The sequence below is a fragment of the Girardinichthys multiradiatus genome, chromosome 14 (assembly GCF_021462225.1).
Source record: "Girardinichthys multiradiatus isolate DD_20200921_A chromosome 14, DD_fGirMul_XY1, whole genome shotgun sequence".
Lineage (NCBI taxonomy): Eukaryota > Metazoa > Chordata > Actinopteri > Cyprinodontiformes > Goodeidae > Girardinichthys > Girardinichthys multiradiatus.
This window is the reverse complement of record NC_061807.1, coordinates 21,723,272-21,749,059: the sequence shown is the minus strand read 5'-3', so window position 1 is coordinate 21,749,059 and position 25,788 is coordinate 21,723,272. Positions and strand designations below refer to the sequence as shown.

General features: G+C 39.6%; 1 protein-coding gene across 2 annotated transcripts; it reads right to left on the bottom strand.

Moving 5' to 3' along the window:
* Positions 1-4,847: 4,847 nt before the first annotated feature.
* ccdc149a (coiled-coil domain containing 149a) lies at positions 4,848-25,141 on the bottom strand. Of its 2 annotated transcripts, XM_047384953.1 has the most exons (13): positions 24,994-25,141; positions 23,864-24,025; positions 23,667-23,705; positions 23,300-23,407; positions 23,096-23,212; positions 22,174-22,346; positions 17,192-17,264; positions 16,939-17,023; positions 16,162-16,306; positions 15,171-15,247; positions 14,020-14,052; positions 8,305-8,397; positions 4,848-6,091 (listed from the first exon to the last, which is right to left on the bottom strand). In XM_047384953.1, exons 1-13 carry the CDS (start codon positions 25,042-25,044, stop codon positions 5,652-5,654), a joined length of 1,596 nt encoding a protein of 531 aa, XP_047240909.1. In that variant the 5' UTR covers positions 25,045-25,141; the 3' UTR covers positions 4,848-5,651. The 2 variants fall into 2 exon arrangements, with proteins under 2 accessions (XP_047240909.1, XP_047240911.1); XM_047384955.1 differs by lacking the exon at positions 14,020-14,052.
* Between the last annotated feature and the right edge of the window lie 647 nt (positions 25,142-25,788).

Here is a 25,788-nt window from a genome sequence, read left to right as displayed (position 1 = left end):
CAAAGTTGTTGGAGAGATAAATGGACATAATACTGGGCAGATCCTGGAACAAAACCTGTTAAGAGTCTTCAAAAGACTTGAAACCAGGGTAGGGGTTAACCTTCCAGCAGGACAACAACCCTGAACATACAACCAGAGCTACAATGAAACAGTTTAGTTCAAAGAAAATTCATATTTTAAAATGACCCAGTCAAAGTCCAGACCTTAATCTAATTGAGAACCTGTTGCATGACTTGGAAATTGTTTGATTATTTTTTTTCTCCACCTCTCTATTAGTCACCATTTTGTGTTGGTCTATAACATAAAATGCAAATAAATACACTGCTCAAAAAAATAAATAAAGGGAACACTCAAATAACACATCCTAGATCTGAATGAATGAAATATTCTCATTGAATACTTTGTTCTGTACAAAGTTGAATGTGCTGACAACAAAATCACACATAAATCTTCAATGAAAATCAAATTTATTAACCAATGGAGGCCTTGATTCAGAGTCACACACAAAATTAAAGTGGAAAAACACACTACAGGCTAATCCAACTTTGATATAATGTCCTTAAAACAAGTCAAAATGAGGCTCAGTATTGTGTGTGGTCTTCACGAGCCTGTATGACCTCCCTACAACGCCTGGGCATGCTCCTTATGAGACGGTGGATGGTTTCCTGAGGGATTTCCTCCAAAACCTGGACTAAAGCATCCACCAACTCCTGGACAGTCTGTGGTGGATGGAGCGAGATAGGATGTACCAGATGAGCTCAATCAGATTCAGGTCTGGGGAATGGGTGGGCCAGTCCATAGCTTCAATGTCTTCATCTTGCAGGAACTGCTGACACACTCCAGCCACATGAGGTCTAGCATTGTCCTGCATTAGGAGGAACCCAGGGCCAACTGCACCAGCATATGGTCTCACAAGGGGTCTGAGGATCTCATCTCGGTACCTAATGGCAGTCAGGCGACCTCTGATGAGCACATGGAGGGCCAAATGCCACCCCACACCATTACTGACCCACTGCCAAACCGGTCATGCTGAAGGATGTTGCAGGCAGCAGATCGTTCTCCACGGTGTCTCCAGACTCTGTCACATGTGCTCAGTGTGAACCTGCTTTCATCTGTGAAGAGCACAGGGCGCCAGTGGCGAATTTGCCAATCCTGGTGTTCTCTGGCAAATGCCAAGCATCCTGCACGGTGTTGGGCTGTGAGCACAACCCCCATTTGTGGACGTTGGGCCCTCATACCATCCTCATGGAGTCAGTTTCTAACCGTTTGTGCAGACACATGCACATTTGTGGCCTGCTGGAGGTCATATTGCAGGGCTCCTCCTGTTCCTCCTTGCACAAAGGCAGTGGTAGCGGTCCTGCTGCTGGGTTGTTGCCCTCCTACGGCCTCCTCCACATCTCCTGGTAGCGCCTCCAGGCTCTGGACACTACGCTGACAGACACAGCAAACCTTCTTGCCACAGCTCGCATTGATGTGCCATCCTGGATGAGCTGCACTACCTGAGCCACTTGTGTGGGTTGTAGAGTCCGTCTCATGCTACCACGAGTGTGAAAGCACCACCAACATTCAAAAGTGACCAAAACATCAGCCAGAAAGCAAAGGTACTGAGAAGTGGTGTGTGGTCCCCACTTGCAGAACCACTCCTTTATTGAGTGTGTTGCTAATCACCAAAGATTTCCCCCTGTTGTCTATTCAGTTTGAACAACAGCTGTGAAATTGATTGTCAATCAGTGTTGCTTCCTAAGTTGACAGTTTGATTTCACAGACGTTTGATTTACTTGGAGTTATATTGTGTTGTTTAAGTGTTCCCTTTATTTTTTTGAGCAGTGTATAATGAAGTTTGTGGTTGTATTGTGACAAATGTGAAAAAGTCCAACAAATACTTTTGAACAACGCAGTAGTTAATTAGCCATTCGGGTGTAATACAGCTTTTTCAGACTGAAAAAGAAGAGAATATTTTTCTTTGGGTGCTCACGGTCCTTCAAAACCTGCACATCACACGTGTTTTTCTAGAAGAATCTTTTTTTCTGTCTGGCTCAAAAAGGTCTGACTGATGGAGGGTTGCAAGCCATCATTTACATATACAGGGAATTTATAAGATTCGGGGAGTTTTATTTTGGTTCTCACATAGAGTATGAATTGCTGGATTAGATCCATATTTGTCTCTTTTAACATTGTCTGATTATTGTAATTTATATCATTACGGGTTAATAGCGGCAGACTGTCAGTTTTGTGAGTTTGAAACTCAAACCTAAGTGGAAACACAAGCATCATTCAGATATTTTGACAACTAGCAGAAAATGCATTCTTAATATTCTGATCCCTGAAACCAGACCAGTTTAACCCTAAAAATCCCCTGCTGGAAAAAGGTTGAGGCACATGTAGCCAGTGTCCCATCACTGATGTCACATCAATAGTTCTTGTCAGGTCTTATCACATTGACCCACCTTCTCCAATCTTAATGGCGATCTGACTATACGGCACGGGCATGCGCTGACCTCCAGCGTGGGCTCTCGGCTTATCGGCTGGCCACAAGCTCTTGCTTTACAAACAATACCAGCATGGGCACGAGAGCCCCTGTGGCTGCAGTCAGATTCAGTTTTGGCAACAGGAAGTGTGGAGACTAGTCAGTTGTTACAAGGAAAAAAGAAGCAGAAAGAGGTAATTTCTATAATAATATGGGAGTTCTTGCATTGTTTCCTAAATGTTTTGGTAAGCGCTGAAGAACATGCAATATTCAAACTAATGTTTCTGAGAAAGATTTACATTACTGCAAAATTTTAAATAAAGTTCAAATTTTACTGTCATGTTAGTCTGGTAAAAGGATACAACTAACACCTTAGCTACCTTAATGCAGTTAAGAGTTTATGCAGAAATAAAGCTTGCTAACATCTCCTGGAATGGCCTCCTTAAAGTGCTGACTTGAGTTCAATTGAAAAATATTGAAAGGAATGATTAAATGTCCAGTCAGAATCATGTCAGGAGCTAGCTGATGGCTACATAAAGTATTTGGTCAAAATGCAAATTGCTAAAGGGAAATGTACCCAAATATTAGTCAGGGTGTAGGTATGTGGATAAAAAAAAAAAAAAAGTACAATGAATTCAAACGTGTGCACCAAATTGTTATTCACAGTCAGAGAGATTGTATTTTGCATTATAATTCCTCCCTAAAAAACAGTTATAAAAAAAAGTAAAAAAAAAGAAATCACTGAAAACTTTAAAATAAACTACCTCTTTTTGCATTATTTGTTTGTAAAGCTCTCAGAGAAAGTATAATCTCAACCTCCTTGGATTGAAATACCTTGGTAGATACAGGTGGCACCATCTAATGAAACATTCTTTTAGAATAATTTGGTCAGATTCTGTTTCACTTTTTGAACTAGCTGAAGTTTTCCACATCACAATCAGGATAGAGCAAACAATGTTATTTTCTTCAGAACAGGTCCACCTTACCTAACAATCGCGACTTCCCTGTATAAGATCATGTAGCTTTTTAAAAATGTATATATATTTTTTTACAAATAGATAGCCAGCTGGTTTCCTCCAACCATTTATATGAATGCAGACAATTAAAAACTAGGCAATTACGTTAGAGAAATTTAATGGCAAGCTGCTATCATGTAAATTTATTAGTTCAGCTTCCATCTGGGTAGAGAAACTTAAAGCTGGAAGAAAAAAAAAAAAAAAAAAAAAAAGCCTTGGTGCAGTTTGCCAAATCAGCTGCATGGCACAGGTCCCATGCTGGTTATGCACTAGGCCCACCCACCACCACCCAAACCTCCATCCCTAAAGCTGAATTCCCTATTTTTCCTTGCCTCGGTTTTATTAAAAGAGATAAAAATAGCAAGCGGCCTCCTGCAGAATAAGCAGTTCATGCATTCTGGGTTTGATGCTGCGTTAGCCTGGAGAGGCCAGCTGTCACCTGCATGTAGGAGAGGGACTTGCAGCTGATTTCCCAATATGCACTGGGCTCTGGACTTCGGCCACCCTGGTGTGTTTGTGAATTTAACTTTTTTGACTGGGAAACTTCTGCTGTTTTGAAACTTTAAAGTTATATAAGGGAAATAGACACTTTATGAGATCTACTGCCTGTTCAGTTAAAAAATAAAACTGACCAAAACTTAAAATGTTAAGCTTTAATGAAACTGCAAGAAGAAAACATTTTCCTCCCAAGGGTAAATGAAACGGGGTTTGAACCTCATCCTGCACAATTATGGATGGCTCTTGTAAGGATATGAAAAACATTTTTAGATTTTAAAGCACTTAAATGACGTCAAACTGAGAAATTCAGAAAAATCCAACTGTGTGTGTAGCTCCTTCCAGCTTCCCTGCTCCTGTTGAAGAAAATCCCAACATCATGGTAGTTCCTCCTTTTTGCTGCTCTATAATAAAGGCCAGATTTGTGGCGCTCATGACTAAGATAAATGTTTATACTTTCAAGCAACAGGTTTTCTTTTTTAAAATGCCTTGTTGTGACCAGCAGGTCTGAAAAGTAACAAGTAACAGACGCTGCAAAAGAAAAACGCTGCGATTGCAGAATTCTTCTTGCAGTGTTTTTCTCTTGCATTTGTCTTTTGTGCTTGTGGGTTTGCAGCGCATTTTGCCATTTGCTACAAGTTTGCACCCGTCACAATCATATATTTCTCTGAAATTGGATGACCCTTGTAATATCCTCGGTGGATATGTCCTAACGATCCACGGGTGGCAGAGGCTGTTGTTGATGTCAACTCTGTCTTCATGTTATCTGCTGTTAAAATTTGTTCGGCTTGAGATACGTTTTAATTTTATTTATAAAGATGATTTGAATGGGCAATGATGTGCAAAATCTCTCAACTGAGACAATAAAATGCCTATTCTATTCCTTTTATTTTAATGTGACAATAGAAAGTGATTTTTTTTTTTGGACAAATATAAGACAAAAATCTCAGTTTAGTAGCAAGAAAACTAATAAATCCCAAGTTTCTGCACCCTAACCAACAATAAAACTCTTTTTATAAATTTATATTTATCAATGTTAAATATTTTGACATGTAAGGCACATTTAGTCACATCCAAAAAACTAGGCGAGATTTAAATGAACAGATTAACAGAATTAAGGTGAAACAATAAATTCAAAAGTATCTATCACACATACATTACCAGTTTTGGGACACCAGCAATTTGAAATCCCCTTTGGAAGTCCCCCTAAAAAAAATGCAGCATTAAGTTCATTGGCATTCCTTAACATTGAGAAGAATAAAGCAAACAACTGGGATTATCTCCTCAAAAGGGAACGCGACAAGACAGAATAGGACACAAGTTGATCACTTGGTTTTTTTTTGCAGGGCATCCAGTTTGCAGCTCTACTGATAGGAAGATTTTCTGCTGTAGCGCAACAACAGGCTAGTCTAGATGCAGAGTGCACCTCTGGCTTTGTCAGCTGCATCTGGGGGGAAAAAAGTGTTTTCTCTGTTTTATTGACTGAAAGCGAAGCTGCTCAGTGTGGAAGGAAGTTAATGAGCAGAGGCTAAGCAGTGGGGATCCAACTAGGGATGATTAATGTAATCATCAATAACTACGACAAAAAAGAGAAGTTTTCCTATTTTTTCATGACATTAGATCATGCCAGGTGCAGTAAATGTCCCGCTCAGTGTTACCCACCCCAGCCTGACCTAGCTCTCTGGAATTGATGCTGAGGCTTCTTCATGTTCAAGTGCATCATTAGACTCACTGTCCTGGCAGGGAACCCCTGAATAACTGATAGAAGTCTGTGCGATGGAAAGCCACTGAAGCTTTGACTCAGTTGGACGGAGATCCAGTGCCAGAGCTGCTTCTTCTCCTTCCTCCACAGAAGAACCCAGCTCCTCATCCTCTCCTCCCTTCTCCTCACGCCCTGCCTCCTCCACTGGACTCCGTCCATCCTCCAGCTCGGGATCGTCTCTCAGGGTCACAATTTCTCCCTCTCTCCCGTCAATCCCACCCGTCTCCACGCCTGCGAAGGGATCCGGGCCGCTGAGCTGTGCAGGTGCGTCCTCCCTGCTGGCGCCATCTGTGCCAAGGTCACTGCCAGCGGTGCGGCACTCCCAAGATGATTCATGTGAACTTCTGTCATCTGACAGAAGTGGGAGAAGAAAAGAATTGAGGTGATTGGTCATTGTAATAGCTGACTTGAGCTGCAGCCAAATCCAAGATCAGAAAACAAACACTTGCGCCTCATTTTGCCCTGATGGTGTTAATGAGGGGATCATCTGTGCTGTAAAACAACCGACATCACACATTAATTAAAAAAACAACTACGGTGTACTGAATCTTTCACAACAACTACAATTTAGCTTTATACTAATTATTAATTTATTTACCGTAGTAACAAATATTTTCAAAACCAAGTCTATGATGTGCAAAACAAACAAATTAAATATGTAAAAAGCAATGCTAATGTTTCACTTTTAATTAGCTGTATAAAGTTATCTTAGTTTCATACAGTGCCTGACAAAAGTTTTCATACCACCTGAACCTATTCACATTTTTTCCACTTTACAAGCACAAACAGATTTTATTGTGCATTTATGGGATACAACACTAGAAAGTAGCACCTAATTGTAATTCGTGGTTTTACAAATAATACAAAAAAATGAGGCATTTATTTGTATTCAATGGACTGAACAGTGTTCTGTGGGATGTTTTACAGCTTAGGATATTGGTTTATAACCTAAACTTCTTTAACCCTGCCGCAGTCCTGGAGGGGTCACACAGAACCCGTGTGCGCTACTCGAGTTTTCCCGTCTCTTTCGTGGTTTTCCCACATGCCGGGCTGCAAGGCGCCCTCCACATCACATTTCCGACCACTGCCCTAGATTTTTGGTCCTGCGGGGTCAGAGCAACCCCGCGTGCAGTTCTTTCTGGCGCCTCCTGTGACATCTGCCTCGCTCTGTACTAGCGCTTAGCCAGGACTGTGGGAGGGTTAAAGATCTCCACGTCTTCATCCCTCACCTGTCTGCTGTGCTCCTTGGTCTTCATGATGCCACAATGTTCTCCAACAAACCCCTAAGGTCTTCAAAGAGTAGCTAGGTACACAATTTACTAATTAAGACCAATTCTTCTGAAAGCAACTGCTTGCACTGCCAAAGGGGGGTCAGAGTATGAAAGCACACCAAAGTTTTCAGATTTTTAGTTGCATAAAATCTGGGAAACCCTGCATCCCTTTCATTCCTAATCATGCAGTACTTTGTGTTGGTCTGTCACAGGGGTGTCCAAACGTTTTGCCACATGGGCCAAAACGGTCAAGTCGAAATTACTCATGGGGCAAACATATGATTTCCCTTATTGTGCCCTTTTTTATCTGACCAACAACAGGCTAAGCATGCAATGATTTCATTAAGCAAATAAAGTAGTTATTATTTTTGTATTAAAAGGGATGTGTAAATCATTGTAGATCCGAAAGAAAGGGTTTGGCACGTCTGCCGTCATATAAGAAAGGAACCCAGTTTGCAAATTATTTTGGATTCAATTGAAAAAACTAAAAAAGAAATTAGTCTCGGCAATAAGAAAACTATTTGGGTTACATCAGGGTTACATCAATTTTGAGCTGCAGTTAAGGGCCGCACAAAATTATTCCACGGGCCGCATATGGCTGCCAGGCCGCACTTTGGACACCCCTGGTCTATCACATACAATCCCAAAAATCACACTTAAGTTTGTGATCTCAATATGACAAAATGTGAAAACGTTCAACAGGTAGGAATAAATATGTAAGACACTGTATTTGACAGAAACAGGCTAAATATAGCAGCAGTGCCTCCAGGCAGGTGGAGTTGAAACAAGTATGACGCCTCCGTCTGAGTAATGGCAACAGCTTAGTTCTGCTTCTTCCCTGAATATATGCACACTCTCTCTTAGGGTCTTACTGACCCATATTTGTGGATGTTCAGGCAAAAAGGTTAAAGACTGCACGCAGAGTCCCAGCCACAGTTTATACACAGACACACACAGAGGCAAAAACATGGCAAGAAAAAAAGGCAACATTACTGCAAGTGGCATCCATATTTATGGCATCTCCTCCACCCTCTCTTAAAAGAGAACATGGCAGAAGTTTCTGAATGTCAGTGGGCGAGAATCCGCTTCCAAAATGCCATGGCATTTGGGCAGCTTGCACCAATAACAGGCTGAGAGGCGTGGAGGCGGGAAGGGGAAGGACTCAGGTTAAACACGGGAGACAGAAGGAAGTGTTTCTCTACACTGTAGTTAATTGCTGTGTGAATACCAGGGATTGGGGGGGTGGGTGGGGGGGATCTCATCAGTAGAAGGTACGCACAGTTACACACTTACCTTTGAGAGGCTGCGTGTTTGGCAAAGACGTGGCACACGTTGGACGAAGCTCCGGCTGGAGATTTTCATTAAACACCGTATTGTCCCTGATTCCTGTAAGATAAGTTCCAAGACAGAAACACCCCAACCTCAGTTACTGTCACATCAAACATGATGGCAGAAAAGTGGCTTTTAGGACATGATGGAATGGATGAAGCACATTTAAGACATTTTTTTTCTTTCTTTTTTTCCCCACACAGTATACAAACACGCACTCACGTATGCAATGCAGCACTCACAGAAAGAGGATTCGGCTCCCTGTCATCCATCTTCATTAGTGATGGCTGGACGCCTTTTAGGCTGACACCATATGCTCCTCGAAAGGGACTGTACACCATATTCCAGACGTCATAAACACAGTTGTATACGCACATAAACACAAGCGCAGGAGCATGCACGTGTAGCCTGCCGCTTTACAGAAACTCTGAGCAAGGCAAAACTCAGACTACTCTGGCGAGTGTGTGTGAGCGAGTGTGTGTTGAAATGTGAGGCTTTGACGTGAAACAAGCACAGAAAAAACACAAAAACAAGGCAGAAAAAATGCCTTTAAAGAATAAGACTAATCAAAGTTTGTATGCAAACTTTGGCAAAAAAAAACAACACCTCACTCCACCCTGAACACACCATTCTCAGTATACTGTGGGGATGATTTTCTTCAGCAGGGAAGGGTGAGAGTTGATGGACGATGGATGGTGGGTAGAAAATCTGTACAAATTTGTACAATTTAGCATTAAAAAACTTGTTTATCCTTCTTTTTCTTCTATCATTACAGTACTTCTTGAGTTTTTCTTGGCCCCGTTTCCAAAAAAATCTCAGACTGGTTAAAAACCACAAAGTGCACTTGTTTTTTTTTTTTGTCTTTGTTCCAGTTGTGCGAACTTAGCCAGAAGGCAGGCATTATGCAAATCTGCTGCATGTAGATGTAAACAAATAATGGAAGAAAAGCCTGGGCCACAAAACAAGGCGGCTGAGACAGCTCAGCTGCCGTCTTCTGAGGGAGAGAATAACGTTATTAACGGAGGGTTTGGGGGTTTTCTTGTATTACAAAAGAGAAAGAAACTCAAAAACAGAACGTGACCTTTAAAGTGAGATCTTATGGGACAAAATGCAAATTGCCAGCATTGGTGAAAAACACTGGATCCAGTGTTTGATTTGTCTCTTTTACTGCTGTAGCAATTTGGATGAGCACTATTTCTTATTATAAAATACGTTTTAAAAAGTCGTCGTCATTCAAAAGGTGAATTAAATGCTATTATTGTGTTTTACACGATTATTTTCACTAATCTGTTAAAGCAGCATTGCTCTTCAGATGACAGTAAAGCTACTGAACTCAGATTCATGATAATTTGAAGCATCGAAATAAGTGAAAGGAGAAAATTTACGGTAACTGATTTGGGAAAACATTTTGTTCTTATCAGAATGAAGAAAATGTTGCTTTAAATTCAAAACTAAAAAAATAATAATTAAAGCTATGAGAAAAACAATCTACCAAAATGCCAAACAGAACACCACTGTCTCGATTTTAAAATTTGGTTAAAGACATTGAAAGTTGTTGTTTTGTGTAAAAAGCTCCTAACATTTAACACATTAAAACAACAAAAAATAAATAAAAGCCCAGATCATTTAAGCCATTTTCAGAAAGTGCAGTTAAAACCCCTTTTATTTTTTGAGAAACATTTTTGTTTAATTTTGTCTTTAATCCTTGGTTTATTTTTGCTTTTAAATGATGTTTCATTAATTACATCAGGCTGCATATAATCTGCTTAATTTATTTTTATATTTTTTGCCTTTTTTTCCCCCGGATTGCACAAGTTTGATGTTTCACTTTCACTTAAAACCAAAACTTGGAGATAAGATGTTATTTAATTTCACCATAAAACAAGCACATTGTTTATATAATATATATTTATATAATATATATTTATAAAACATATTTATGTTCTCGTTGCTCCAAGAGTCATGTCAATTTTGCAGCTCAAGCCGATTGTATTTAGTGGAAGTGAGGGCAGAAAGGGAAATCTTAAACTGTAAAGGTAACTGACCCCTAATTTAGACAGTAAAAACTAGATAATTATACATTAAAAAACAATGAACATCATGAATAAAGACTCCCATCAACTCCCCAAACTTAAAATGACCTGAAATGTAATGGAGAAAATTTTGAAGCATTGATAAAAATATTTTTGGGACATTGTCGTGGTGAAAACAGTCAGCGAAGACAGAAAAAGCCGGCTTGCTTAGTTTGTGTGTTTAAAATCCAGCCGAAACTTTATAGCTTTAGACATTCTTAATCTTTAATAAAAAAAATGTTTAAAAAGTGAGTGGAAGATGTTACTCTGCTAGAATAGTCTTAGCTTCTCAGTGCAGTTGTCCATGATGGCATCATTTCATAGAACATTGTGATGAGATGAATTATTACACTTTCTACAGCGGGATATAAAGATACACATTATCCAGACCATATACTGCATTGGCATGTATTAGTATGAAACTAAAGATTTTAATCTTCTGACAGTTGTATGTTTTGCTGTGAGACCAAGTTGCATAACCCTGTCTTCACCTTTGATTGACTGAGGCTCTCTCAACATCCTTCTTTACCTGTTAAAAGAAGCCCTCTTACCGAACAGTTCCTTCATTTCCTTCATTAAGCTGTTTAAAGCCAAATTACTGCAACAGACTGAGACCCGCTATAGCCAGCAGAACCTCCGCAACCGTTTAAACATCATGGATCGTGGAAACTTAGGAAAATCTCTGTTGTTTTTCCTGTTGCATTCTTGATTATCTTGTTACACCGATGAAGATGATGCTTCCTTACGCTCTGCATTATTTCCCGATTAATACAGGAGGTTTCTGTACCTCCACCATTCGTTTCAGCCTTTCTTTGGAGGAGGAAACAAACAATAACTGTATTTGAATCAGTGACATAAGAATAATCCTGTGACTGTATGTTTCTGGAAAGAGCAGTTTACTGCCAAGCCTCCCATTTTGTGCAATTTCAACCTGGTGTAGTGTTGTGTCCACATGTTTTAGAGGGAGTGAAGTTTAGGTGTGTGCACTTCGCTCCAGTTAGGAACCTTACAGCACAGCAGCCCCTACCAATCTTTAATTGGCGTTAGCAGGGTACAGTTATCTCCGTTTGTTTTTTGGAAAGCATTGTTTATATTTGTAAGGTGTCAAAAGGATTTCAGTGAATTAAGCAATGACCATTTCCAGGTCAGTTGTAACCTTGACCTCAAGACTAGCGTGGCTAGTCCTGCGTTTCTAACGACCAAGCCATACAGTTTACTTTGACCGGACCAATGATTTTCAAACACAGAATTCACTAATACCATTATCCAGCGACAAAGCAACGTCGTTATAATAAAGTAATACCTCACTAAGCCATATTTATGAATAATACATCAAAATATTGAAAACCAAAAACAGATAAAAGAGCTCACTCAGGCACAAACATCGTCCAGAATGCAGCCCTTTGTAGCTGTGAAACATTCTTTGTCACTTAAAACATGTCACTTGAGCAGCTGAAGTCTGTCAGTAAGCTAAAACAAAGCTGTGTAGGTGTAGTTTCTAGTCTGACGGACCCTTCAAGGCTTTCCTTTGCAGCGTTACAGTTCAGCTTGCACTTATTTAGCATGAAGTTATAGGTGAACTGCGAGAGCCTATCAATCTCAACTTCATCTAACTCACTACATCGATGTCATTGTTATTGTTTTCTGCTGTCTCTCATCCGTAGACAATGTAGTCGCCTCCCGTGTTCTCCGGGCTTCAGGTAGGCAGCCAAGGCCCTCCATTCTATCCTGTTTGCCTTTAATATCCATCAGCCCGACGTCCCATCACATCAAGGCCACAGACGCTCGCCTCTCTTTCTCTATATCCTTGTCTCCCTAACTGTGGTGGACAGCGTGCTCGTCAGGCACTCTGGGCCCTCGCCTACAAATTCCCTAATAACGGCACATTCCCCTAAATGTGTTTGTAATGTGGGCAATCATTTTCAGTAATGGATGCTTGTCAGTTTTATGGCAGAGAGAATGACGCTCTCATGTCAGCGCAACGCCATCCAGCCACAGCCCCTCCACCTTTCAGACTGGTTGGTAGATAAAGTAACATCGCCCTCCAGTGGAAAAAGGAGGGAAGTGTTTTTCTTGTGAAGAAGTTGGTTCACCTGGACTTACACTGCCAACTCGATTTAAGACGCTGCTTTAGATATTATTTGCTGTATTTTCCTTTTATTTCAGGATTTGTTTACAGACATTGAATAGCTATTTCTTTTTATTCATTTTTTTTTTATTTTTTGACCCCAAAACATGTGATGTAGTTTTTACTTCAAGTAAAAAAAAATAATGCTCTTAATTTGATCTGATTAGATAGTTTACAAAAAGGCTTTAGAGGGGCTTTTAAATGAACTGTAAATAACGTTAAAAATTACGTTTTATAAAGCCTTCTGATCAACCTCAACATAAGAAATAAACTGCCTTGTAAAAGTCTTCATACCCCTTGACATTTTTAACTTTTTGTCACTTTGCAACCACAAACCTTGATGTATTTCACTGGGATTTTATGTAAAGGATCAACACAAAGTAGTGCAGATTTGTCAATTGTATTCATCCCCCTGTACTCTACCATTAAATAAGACACAATGCAATAAACTGCCTTTAAAAGTCGCCTTAGTGGTCCACATGTGTGTAATTTAATCTCAGTGGATTTCCAGCAGTTCTGTGAAGACCTCAGAGGTTTGTTAGTGAAAGTTAATGAACAAATATCATGAAGAAGACCAAGGAACACAGACAGTTCTGGAAGAACAATGTGGAGACGTTTAAACCAGGGTCAGATAAAACAATACACCAGTCATACGAACATTTCAACAGTATGCAGAATGCATGGCCATCTATCTAACATAGCAGGTCAGGCAAGGGAAGTCTCGTTCCCAGTTTGCCTCAAGCCATGTAGGGGACACAACCAACATGTAAAAGAACATAGTCTAGTCAGATGAGACTAAAAACTGAACTATTTTTTTAATTACGTGCAAAAAGGCTGTCCGGCAAAAATAACTAACACTACATATTACTGTGAAAACATCATCCCCCACCTTGAAACATGCTGGAGGCAGCATCATTATGTGGGGATGATGTTCTTCAAAAGGACAGGGAAACTAATCAGATGTGATGGGAAGATGAATAGAACCAAATACACGGCAATCCTGGAAATAAATCAGCTGACATGAGACTTTGGCCGAGGTTCACCTGAAACTTTTTAATATTGCTAAAAGATTTTAAAATCCTGCATCCTTTTATTTCTGTACACAACTATGAACTTCGTGTTTCCTCTCACATAAAATCCCACAAATATATATTAAAGGCTGTAATGGTAACGTGACATAATGTGAAAAAACATTAAGCAGTGTGAATACTTTTGCTAGCACCACCCCACCCTCATCTGTAATATGGGGAACAGGCCAGCTGGAACAACACGATGGGTGTGTGCTGCTGACATGGTCTCGTTGTGTCAGTGGTATCATGAACAGACACATGAGCTTGTGGTCAATGGAGTCGACACATGGTAAAAGGTGGGCACAAGGTGGCATGTTTTCTGGGCGTCTGCCCAGATTTGTTCTGGCATGACAAACAGAGGAGGGGGTGGGGGCATGGATGGTCTAAGTGGGGCAGAAGGAATACGTACTCCCAATTCCCACGGACACGTGGTAGGTCAAGCCTGAGATGTGGCCAGAGGAGAAAGACAGAGAGGTAACAACGTTGTAAATACAAAACCTTATTGATATATAGATAAATATCAACACAAAACATGCAGAATATTTGGGAATCCATAGTTAACCAACATATATTTTACACAAACACAAACAAAAACAAAAAAACTACAGCCAAATTAATAATTACTTCTAAATAATTAATTGAAATATAGTGACTAATTCTTTATTTTATTAAAATGCATCATTTTGTTGGAAAAACCTACATTTAGTCAGTTATGTAAATGTTATTTTGACCATCTACATAAACATTTCAGGCTACCATTGAAGGTGGGGGGAGCCCCATTTATTTCACCTAAAACAGCCCAGGCTGGCTGGGCTGTTTTAGGTGAAATAAATGGGGCTCCCCCCACCTTCACTGGCATCCCTGCTAAAAATGTGTAAAAATAAATAAATAAATATTTAATAAATTCCTTGTTTATTTCAGTGCATAATCTCACAATAACAAAATGCAAGAAAAAAATCCAAATTTTAATTTAAGTATCCAGCCGGTGAAACAAAAAAATCCCATTCCTAATAATTATTACAATAAAAGTAATTGAAGCCTTTTTAAATTATTACCTTTTGAGCAAACAAGGCTGGACAAGAACACGTTTATGTAGTGGATGTAAGTGGACCGATTGAAAAAGGCTGTTGGCCTAAAACATTGTGTAGACTGACTGACTAAGTCCTAATGCTGATGGTGCTCTGTCCTCCGTTATCTGTGATGGTGACAGGAGATCAGCTGAGGTCCGGTTAAAACACAGGACAAACCTGAACAGCCACACAGCTGTGTTTGCTTATGGTGTGGTTGAGACTCCGCGTTCTCAGTGATGTCTGTCTTAGCAAAGGAGTGAAAACATAAAGAGGCTGAAATCTATATTTAGGGATACTTGAAAATGTCCTTTCATGCATATTTATCATTTTTTATTTTAAAAACTAAAGTAGAAATTAGTCCACCAACCCAAACTGGCGACATTCAGTCTAGTAACAACAGCGTAAATAGCGGTGACAGACTGCTCGCTGTACGACTTTAGTATTGAGTACAGTATAACCCATTTCTTATGCTTTTTTTTTTTCAACCAACCTGGTAAACACCACAATCCTGAAACCTCCAAGGTCTTCAACTTCCTTTCCAAGTCTGCAACTCTGTTTCCCAGGATCCTGCAGAAGGGATATAAGAGGTAAGGTTCTATCTTTGCCTGCCTTTGCAGAGTGTTTGTCTTTGAGGAGGAGGACTGAAGGAACAGTAATTACTGAAACCATTTCAGGAGCGGTGTTACAAATAAAACATAAGACTGACGTTTTATCAAGACTATGGGGAAACTGGTAGAGCTTGAGAAAACTGTTTTATGCTGTAAGGCAGAGGGAAAATATTATACTGTTTTCAACATTTTTTGTTTTACAAATAAAATCTTAACGGTGTGCTGTGGCTTTGTATTCAGCCTCCTGATTATAAACTAGAAAATAATTTGCAGAGCAACCAATTGCCTAAAGCAAGGTTACATAAAAAAATAATATACCAAGCTTTATGCATGTCATGAAGCACTGATCAGTCCATCACAGCATTAATCAGTGAAGCAGCCAAGAGGCCCATGGTAACTCTATGACCATTAGTTCTGCTCTCCATTAATCTGGTCTGTATGGAGGTCTGGCAAGAACAAGGTTCACCACCAACCAGGTAGGGTTAGGGTTTTAACCTACATGCCAAACTAATACTATACATCACTCTGAATACACCCTCCCCATGGTGAAACATGGTGGTGGCAGCATCATGCTGTGGGGAAGCTTTTCTTCAGCAGGGCCAGGGAAGCTTTACAGAGTTGATGCAGATTGTCTAGAGATCAAAGCATATTTGAGTATTAGAGTTGCCTGGCCAAAGGTCAGACCTAAACTGAGAATCTGTAGCAAGACTTGAAAACTCTTTAAACACTCTGTTCAGTCTGACTAACGTGAGCCATGAGCCACGTAACTACAACAAAACAATAAAATATACAATATTTAAAATATACTGAAGTTCAAGATTACTAGGTGACCAAATGCGGAATAGGTCAAGAAACTTTTGCAAGACATTTTACCTGTTGGAGTGCCTCTGATGCTGGATGACCAGGTTCTTCTCGTGGATGGTTTCCAGCAGAGCAGTGGCAAGTGACTTGAGGTCACAGATGGACTGAGGTGTGGCAGGCAAGCTGCAGCCCTGCTCCTCCAGGAGCATCTCCTGGACTAAGAATGGAAGAAAAAGGGCTTTAAGGGGAGAGAAAATCGGATAGAAACAGATAAACCTACAATTTTCTGAAGCAGAGGGGGGAGTATATGGGACTAGGCCACAATCTAACAATAATGTATCAACAAAACTTTTAAAAAAACCTTTAAAAGTAGACATCAGAACAAACAGACTGACAGAATGAGAGAGGGGGGGGGGGGAACAGCATGACAAGCGCAAGACAGAGACAGAGTGTTAGAAACAGCTGTCTGCTAGGTGACACTTCCCTAACTTTAACTCCAGAACCCACTGTGCTGCTTCTGCCAGCGACTGTCAGTCATCATGGCAGCCTCATTTCCCTGCCAGTGGCACTCTGCACCACTGAGAATATAATTAAAAACACAGTTGGTGTCTGTGGGGTGGCTTGAAGGATCGACAAAACACAAGTTATTAAATAATTAAGTAAAAACCCGGTTTGAGACGGGAAACCTAACTTCTTTTACTGATGACAATGAAAATACCTGATCAAATCTGTAAGATAAAAACTAAGGTGACAGGTGCAGTTTTACCGGCTTTTTACACTTTCCAGATGATCAGCTCTGATGTGTTTTATGTCTGCGTTTAAAGGGAGCTCAACAGTTGGTGTTTTCACCTTGTTGTGCCGACAGCACACCTGTAAGGGGAATGCTGTTTGATCTCCCGTATGTGCTGGAGTTTTTCCTCCTCTCGAGGGCCGTCTGTGAAGAAGAAAAAAAAAAAAAAGAAACAGGCAACAAAGATTATCCTGCTAAGTTTGATGAACGATTTGAATGTATTCAGCTTCTCTCATAAAAACATGCAATTCTGTTGGGCTTCAGGGACTTAAAAGGCAGTTTTCGAGTTAACCCTTCACCAGAAACATTTACCTTGTACTTCATGATGTTTGATTTGAGCAGGTCCACCTCCTCCTGAAGTTGCGAGAGCCGGTCATGTAAATACCTACCGTGAAAGTGATTGAAAATGCAATCAGTGTCAAAGCACAGATGGCTAGAGGCACTTTATATGCAAGACGTGTCGTTCCTAAGCTCTGAAAATGGACATTCTAAATATGGCAGAAGGCAAAACACAAAAAAATAAAGTTTGGGTTCATTAATGTGCAAAGGTTTTGAGTCTTCCTTAATCTGTTTCTATTTTACTTCCAGGAAGGCAACTTTTGCACAGTAGAGTCCAGTAAGAAAGTTTATGTCCACAAAATGTTGGAACCTTTAATAAACTTTTGGTGCATCACTGGCTGGATTTTTGACTCTTAGTAGAGCTTATTTAACTTTTTCTTTCCTAATATAGTTACAGCTCTTAAGCACAACCTTCCGGTACAGTTGAAGGATAAGACGTTTAAAAGGTTAAATATATGCCAGCTTTATCCACAAACAAAACGCGTTTGGATGTGTGTTTGGGATCACAGGAGCACCCAACCGTTTCTAGGTTTTAACCGTCTATTGAATTTAAGGTGAAGAATTTGGAGCTACTCCTATATCTTAAGTATTTCCCATGTTTTCTACAAAGCCCCAATACTACTGATTTTGAAAAAGACCTTTAGCATGATGCTACCAGCCCCATGGCTGAGAGTTGGTACAGTGTTCTTATGTTTTAAAGCCTCGCTCTAAAACAAAACCGAAAAAACCCCACAACAACAACGACTCATCCAGCTAATCTGACAATTAGACTTCTTAGGTCTCTAAGAAAAACTTGCTTGACTGGACGGGGACACTAGTGAGGCCTTTGGGGTTTCTGGGTTGTTCTTGAATATCCTAACCTATTTATTTTACTATAGTAAAGTTCAGATGCTTGTTATTTTAACACAATTAGGTGTCCGAACCACATCATGGTCTAACAAATCATCAAAACCATAACAGTCCTCGAACTGTAAACGAATGCTTAAAAGCCCAGGTATCAAAACATTTGTGGTGTTTGTGTTTATTGAGGCCACCTGTTTGTCCACATTTGACCTAGAAAACCTACAGTAAATTGGTGGAATTGTTTTTTTATTTATTTATTTAGTTCAAATGTTTTCTGTACAATCATTCCAAAATGGAAAAATAATGGTTCACATTAATTAATTAAAAGCTGCAAATTAGAACGACATTCATCCCCATATTCAGTACATGAACATGGCTGACCAGAACTGTTTATACATAACAGGAAGACGGCATTTTAGCATCAACATGCAGCAAAGAAAAAAAGAAAAAGTTAAACAATAATAGCCGTTGAAAACAACACCAGTACTAAAATGCCATGAACAGAAATTAGCTCTGTTAATGATGTGGTAAAATCAACCACATCATTTCTAGAATATTTTATTCCTTAATGTGGTGAAGTGGAATGGAAGCTGTCAATAAATGGAACAATACTTACATTTAACACTCATATCTTTTAGTTTAGTTTTATTGCACAAAAGCGTCGTGATTACTCTTGCAGAGTTTCCCTGGTACCTGCACTTTTCTGCCATCTTAACTGTGCTCTTTATACTGCAACATAAATTTTAAGCATTATTCTCTTGAAGAATGAAAGAGGATCGTAACACTAGAGGGTGGCATGAGGCTAGATTTGGGCTCCATTTTAATTTCTGGAAGTTGTAAACATTTGACCAAAAAAGCCTTTCTGGCAAGACCAGAGCAAGAAACTCACACTCAGTGTGACTCCTTTTATCATTTAGAACGGTACTCAATACAAACTGTATCTATATTTCTTCATAATGGGCCAAAGCCATGTGTAAAAAGTCATTTATCTTGTTACGGTGATAGCAATTCACATATTTGCAAAGAAATCTGTTCATCTGTGAGGTTCTCACTGTGATGACGTGTGTCTTTACGTGAACTACTATGCTATAAAGTACTCATTTACTACCAATTTTTTAAGAAGGAAAGCTACAAAAAGCAAAGAACTTCTAATCATTATTTTGTAGCATGGATCTAAATTTCTTCAGAAAAATAATAAAATTTGACTTTTTTTAAAGTCTTAAATAAAATGTACAAAGAATTGTTGGGAAATAATGGCCTTGTTTGGCTATCAATAGCTATTAATAAATGCCCAAGGATATTATTAATAAGACTATAATTTGCGACTAAATTACCATTATAAGACCAAATTACCGTTTAGATTAGATTATAAGAAATCAACAGCCAAACCCTTTCAATTTATGTAGATTATTGTTCTACAAGTACCAGCCAGGATGCGGTGTGGTATCATAGAGCAAAACATGAAGGAGTGAATCCGACCGGCGTTCTCAACCAGCGAGCACCGCACAGATCTAAACAACAAACACAAACAACTTCTCTTTAAATCACACCAGAGTTTATTAGCGGAATATCTACAGTTAAAATACTCGAGTCAACAAACTCCATCACTGAACTTGTAACTTTCAGCTGAAAATACCAAATAAAACGGCATTTAGCAAAAAACAGAAGAATTCTCAATGCAGCAATATCATGGGTGTATGTATGTGTACGTATATATGGGTGTGCGTGCGTGCGTGTCTGTGTGTGTGTGAGCAAGGGTATGCAAGCTGAAATACAACATGGTGGACAAGATGGATGTGTCGGATATAACAAACAAAACGGGAGGCGCAACTTAGACAAAGACACCATCCTCTCGCAACCTCCCTGAGTCATGTGTGTGGGTTAGTTAGTAAGAGAGGAAAAGGAGGAAAACGCAAAATCAGAACAAACTCGAAATACCAGGATCCAGCAGGGTAGGTATTAAAACCTCCAATAAATCAAACACCATGATGTGAAGCAAGTTCTATCACAGCGGGAGACCCGTAGACGTGGCGGTCCCATTTAGAATAACTTAAGCAGTTTAAACCACAACAAAAAGCAAAGAACTACAGAAATCACCAATATCTAAAATATAACACATAGCTATTATTTTGTTAATGTTTCATAACAAAGGATGGATTGAACAATACGTGCGAAACTGCAGAGCTCAGAGCTTATGGGCATCCTTAATGTATGTGTGTGCTCTCCTTGTGCTAAAGACTAAAAAGATGACCACAAAAGGTCTGCTTACTTAAGACTGGTTATTTAATATTGGTTTAATAATTTAATAATGGTGGTTTCCCACCATATATATTCTAGGCTAATGTCTCTGCCCAGACACAACGCCTCTCAGTTGGAACCACTCTTGCAAGTGATCAAAGCGCTTGGTTCCTCAGGAACAGAGCCCAGGTAGACTAACAGGAGCTGAATGGTCCAGGACAGCGGTTGTCATCTGGTTCAGTCATGCGGACTCGACTACATCCCCAACAGAGTGATGAACCATCTCTTTATGAGAACAGACCTAGTAAATAACGAGCCAAAGTCTTTACTTGGATCATCAATGCTCCAAAACCCTTCAAATGAGAATTTGTCCTCAGCTAAGAGCCCACATGAAGGGTTTAGCTGCAGAAACATCTCTTTTTCAGACTTTTGTGCTGCAAAAGGAAGGAAATTTAGCAGAATAATAAAACTAGGAGAAATAATTGAACAGGAAATTGGTTTATTACAAATAGAAATGTAGGTTTCTGATTTCTGCCTTGTTTATAAGATACAGCAATGGAGAATGGAAGATGGTTGAATTGCTAAGCATGGAAGAGGTGCTATGATGCTGTGGGGAACTGCATGCAACACAATAACTAACCTGTAATTCTTGTCAAAACGCTTAACCAGAACTTTGGAGCTTTTTCAGTCATACCGACTACTCAAAGCACTTTAGACTAGAGCCACAGTCACACAAACCAGTACACAGTACATGTGTATTAGCATCAATGTTTTTCAGAAAATGCCCACATCAAAAGGCAAACTAAGGTCAAGTGCCTTGCCCAAGAGCACATTGACATGTGACCAGAGGATGCTAGAACTGAACCCACGGTTTTCTGATTGCAAGACGATTACTTCACTCTGAGCCATGGTGGCCCAGTGTTGAAATATCTACATCTCCATCCTACAACGACTTATGACCTGAATTTAATGAGACAATTAGGGGCTTAAAAATATTTTTGTTACACAAGCAATTATTGACGCTCTTAATGAAGGCTAGAAAGGCTCTGAGTGGCCGGTATGACTGGCAAAATAAAATAAATTCTGTTCTGGTCTTAGATTTGTCCCTAGCATTCAACACAACATGAGATATTTGTTCTTTTGCGTGAGTTGTTGTGTTGTTTTATGTCCATTTTTATTTATTCTACTAATGTACCGCATAGCAGGTATGAAAAAAATGAGGAAAGTACCACTTGTCCTGCTACAAAGATCGACATGAATCTGTCTTCCTTTAAACGGGAACAGGAAAATGGACTTTTGTTTCATGCCATATTTATTCCCCAGGGAAAGTAATGGATTAATAATTACAGGACCTTACAATATCTGATTAACTCTTGATAAATTGCAAAAACACACCAATTACAAATGTGTCGGAGGAATTGGTAGAGGTACCAGTACTTTTCTTTAAAAAGAAAATCTCCTAATGGGATTTTATTTTATTTATTTATTTTTACACACTGAATAAATGTATTCATTCAAAAAAAAAGGATGGATTTTACCTCATTTTTAAAGAGAGATTATTATACTTTAATAAAAAATATATATCTTTTTTTTTTTAGGCTTTCCTAAACTCAATTATCGGGCGCTGTTTAACTGAATAAATCATAAAATGGTGATAAAGTCAACCAGGTTGTAGACATTTGCTATGTTTGAAAAAGTATCATTAATGATAAACCTTGAGTGAGCAGCTTTTTAAACTTAACTGAGCCTACTGCAAGAGTTATACCAATGTTTCCATAAAGTATCACGGGGAAAGCAGCTTAAACTAAAACAGTATCACAGCTGAAGGAACACTTGTGTCTTATTCAATGAGACGTCCTGCGTTTTTCACTCACCTGTTTTCCATGCAAAGGGCGTCCACATCAATGATGCGTGACTCGTGGTTCCCTAAAACGTGGTTTAGCTCAACATTTAGCCGGTCCGCCTTCTCCATGAACACGGTGCGTTCTGCTTTAACATCCTGCAACTCATCTGTCAGGGCTTTTATGGTGTGCTCCATCTCTTCCATCTGCAAACATGTAAAATCTTTCTGTAAAAGACATCAATTATGTATTTTAAAGCTTTGGTTATTAAAGTAAAGTTGGCTCAGACTCCAAAAGTTGCTTTTATTATTCAGGAACAGAGGTTGCGAAACGGGTTTGGGTCATTTCAACATTTTGCCATTTCATGTTAATGTAGTACTGAAGCCATCTGCCACAGGATGTTTTGCACAGGCTACGCAATAATTCGTATTCACAAGAGGAGAGGTTTCGCACCCACTTTGACAGTCGAGTATTAAAAGTAATTTTTGCTCATCTACTCACTGCCCTCGGTAAGAAAATGCGGCCTTCAATATGTGTTCAACTGATGCACTATATTACCAAAAGTATCGGGTGCCACCACCAAATCAATTAATTCTGGTGTTCCAATCACTCCCACGGCTGCAGGTGCATAAAGAGTCCTGACCTCAACCTTCTTGAACACCTTTGGGATGAATTAGAGCGGAGGCTCCAATTCTGGTTTTCCCATCCAACTATGAACACACTCCTAAACCTTGTTTCCCAGTATCGCAAAGGTTAATGGTGGAGTTCAGTTTAAATGCCTTCTAGTAATCCTTTCGGTGTACATTCTGAGAGGGGGATGTAGGGGCTGGGGCTCATCTTCAGTGGGCATTGGATGAGAAGCAGAGCGCCCAAATGAATTATACATCTAGACAATAACATTTTAACCCTGCATATTAACAGTGTTAAATGCTTATAAGCTAAGAAAAAACATCACCTGTCGCCCTGCTCTCTCTAGCTGGGAAACCAAGTCCTCGCGTTCATGCGCGGGAAAGTGGCGGACCCCCACCTCTTCGTCCCCCAGCCTCTGTCGAGTGATGGTCATCCTCAGCAGCTGCAAGAACACATAGCATTCAATTCCTTCAAACATATGTGTTCTCATTTCTGTTTAAAGCTTCAATGAATCAATGCGAGGGGGCACCTTGTTGTCCCCCTGAGCCTCAGCCAGCCTCTGAGTGAGGTCCTTCATCTCCTCAGTGAGCTGTTTCACTCGTTCCCTGGAGTCCCTTAACAGCTGACCCAGGTTCACCTAAAGGGGGAAGGAAAGCAGGGTGGATAAATGCAAGGCCGCTTGATTGGTCGAAGAAAAGCAGCAGATCCACCTATAAAACATTGAGACAGGACACAACTGCTTTCCTGATCAAATCTAGCTAAACACTTCTGCCTTAAAGGCCACTAAATGAAATTTCAAAAAACTGCAGAATTGTGTTGAATCATAATTGTGTAAAAAAAAATAGTTTCCTTTCAATTAGTTTCGATCATCTTTGTTGTGGAGTCATGAAACTCACCTGATTACGTTTTTCTGGTGGCAAAGAAGGATCCCCATCCTGAAACAAGATAGATTTACACGATAGGAATATACTACACCAACAAACAAAGCATTCAAATACACATTTCTGCCCAGCCTTTTTTATCCCTTCTTTATAAAATATACGACCTTACAAATATTAATCTACAAAAGCTTCATTCTGCATGTTGAACTGACAATAAGTTCCCTGTACTTCTTCTTCAGACCCTGGTGGTGCTCTCTCAGCTGGTTGGCCATTAGCTTGTACTGGTCTCTCTCCTGTTGACAGGTGTCCAGCTCTTTGGACAGGATGAGCAGTGCCTCCTTTTTACTCTCCAGCTTGCGTTTACACACCAGGAACTACAACAGAAAACAGTGAATTGGTGTAATAAAATGCATTGTCATGGATGAAGTTGGTAGGGGGTAATTTTTACTTCCACAAGATACTGCATAGCTCTTTTGTATTTAGCTCCTAAGCAGCCAGACCATCTTGTAATCTGTTCATGTGGTCTTGATTCATAGTTTTCCAGGCTTTCCAATTGTCTTTTGAAGTTTTTTGGGCTTTTCTTTCTTTTTTTTGTCCATTAGCAATAATTTGCTGAAAACAGGGTATGTTAGCAAAATCTTCAAATAAGGATTATACCAAAACACTGCACAAAAAATTCAAGTGTCGCACTTTAACCTTCAGCTGTATTGAGATAGGACCACAGTTTTCATCTGCAAGATCAGGGCTCTGCAACCTGCAGCCCCAGTGGCTCATTTTATATATTAAATGATGAAATATTGCCCTGTTTTTTTTTTTCTGTTTCATTTTTTTGTTCTGTGCCCCCATGAAATAACACTGGTCCCATCCTGCCTCCCCTGGTACATTTAGTTTAGAATCGCCACTGATACCAATACAAATAATTTCCTACAATCCCAGTAAAATGCTTTGAAATTTGTAATTATAAAGTTATTATATCAACTTAAATTAAAGCGGTTTATGTATGAAACTTTCGAAAGTTGCCTTACAATACACAGTCGCTAAAATGCATGAATACCTCCACCGACAGCCTCACTCAATTATCCTGATAACCAGGTGGGCCCACAGGTGGTAACTGGGAAGCGAACTGGTTTCCCTCGTGTAACATGCTATATTGGCTTTCATCTTTAGCCATAGATAAAAGCCTTGCTTATGACAATAGAGGCCGAGTCTGTGTGTCGATAATGAGTTTATGAGTCTGTTTATCAGACACACCGCTGCTGGTTCCATATGGACCAGGTGGAGCATCTGTTAAAGGTATCCGTCTCTGAAGCAGCTGTTCACGGGGTTTATTTTTCCGCCTTACCTCGCTGACCAGTCCCTGCCAGTCGCCCTCGCTCCTCTTGGAAGACTGCATTATTGTAAAATTATAGGTAGAAATGTCAGGATACAGGCTGAGCGGCGCTGCCTCGCCTCCTCCTCCGTTTATCTCTCCTGCAACGTCATTTTGTTGCCTCGGCTGTCAAAATGAAACCACTTCCGGTAGAACTATCAAAATAAACTTTTGCATCGACTTTTTTTCTTCCAATTTCTACTATAACATGAACATATTCTTACTAAAAGCATCGATAAATGATTCAAAAAATATCTCTGCAGTGTCACATATTAAAATGGAAGTCGTTTATTTAAACAACATGGATAAGAAATTGTAAACACGTCTGCTCTTAAATTGTTTAAACCATGTAGATGTTTATTGGTTGAAAACAAAGACATGACGAAAGACCGTTGTTGAAGTGTAAAGGATAAAAAAAATGCATGTTCTTGACATTAAGAGAAATCTAAAGTAGCTCAAATTTTATTTGGCTTGCACTTTGACAGATAACTTTACTTGATTGAAATAAAATAAAAATAAAATATAAGTGCTATCTTGAAAAGCTGTTATTTTCCCATTTTTACTTGTTAGTCTTTTTAACAGAGTGTTTCATAAATTCGGATGATCTGGCCATAGTGAGGTGGTGTATATGTGAAAGAGAAGAGGTCCAAGTACTGACCCTTGAGGTGAGGTAGTGCGATGCAGATAAGTTTAATGACCGAATAGTGAGGTGCGATTCAAACCAGGAGAGTGCTCTTCCTCTGATGCCCATGCTGAAGAGTAAAAACA

Excerpts from the sequence above, each read along its gene's own strand:
- ccdc149a (XM_047384953.1), bottom strand. The coding sequence starts at position 25,044 with ATGCAGTCTTCCAAGAGGAGCGAGGGCGACTGGCAGGGACTGGTCAGC. Across the intron at positions 24,026-24,993 it reads GGCAGGGACTGGTCAGCGAG|TTCCTGGTGTGTAAACGCAA; the intron begins GTAAGGCGGAAA and ends TTTCTGTTGTAG. Across the intron at positions 17,024-17,191 it reads CAAACATCATGAAGTACAAG|ACGGCCCTCGAGAGGAGGAA; the intron begins GTAAATGTTTCT and ends TCTTCTTCACAG.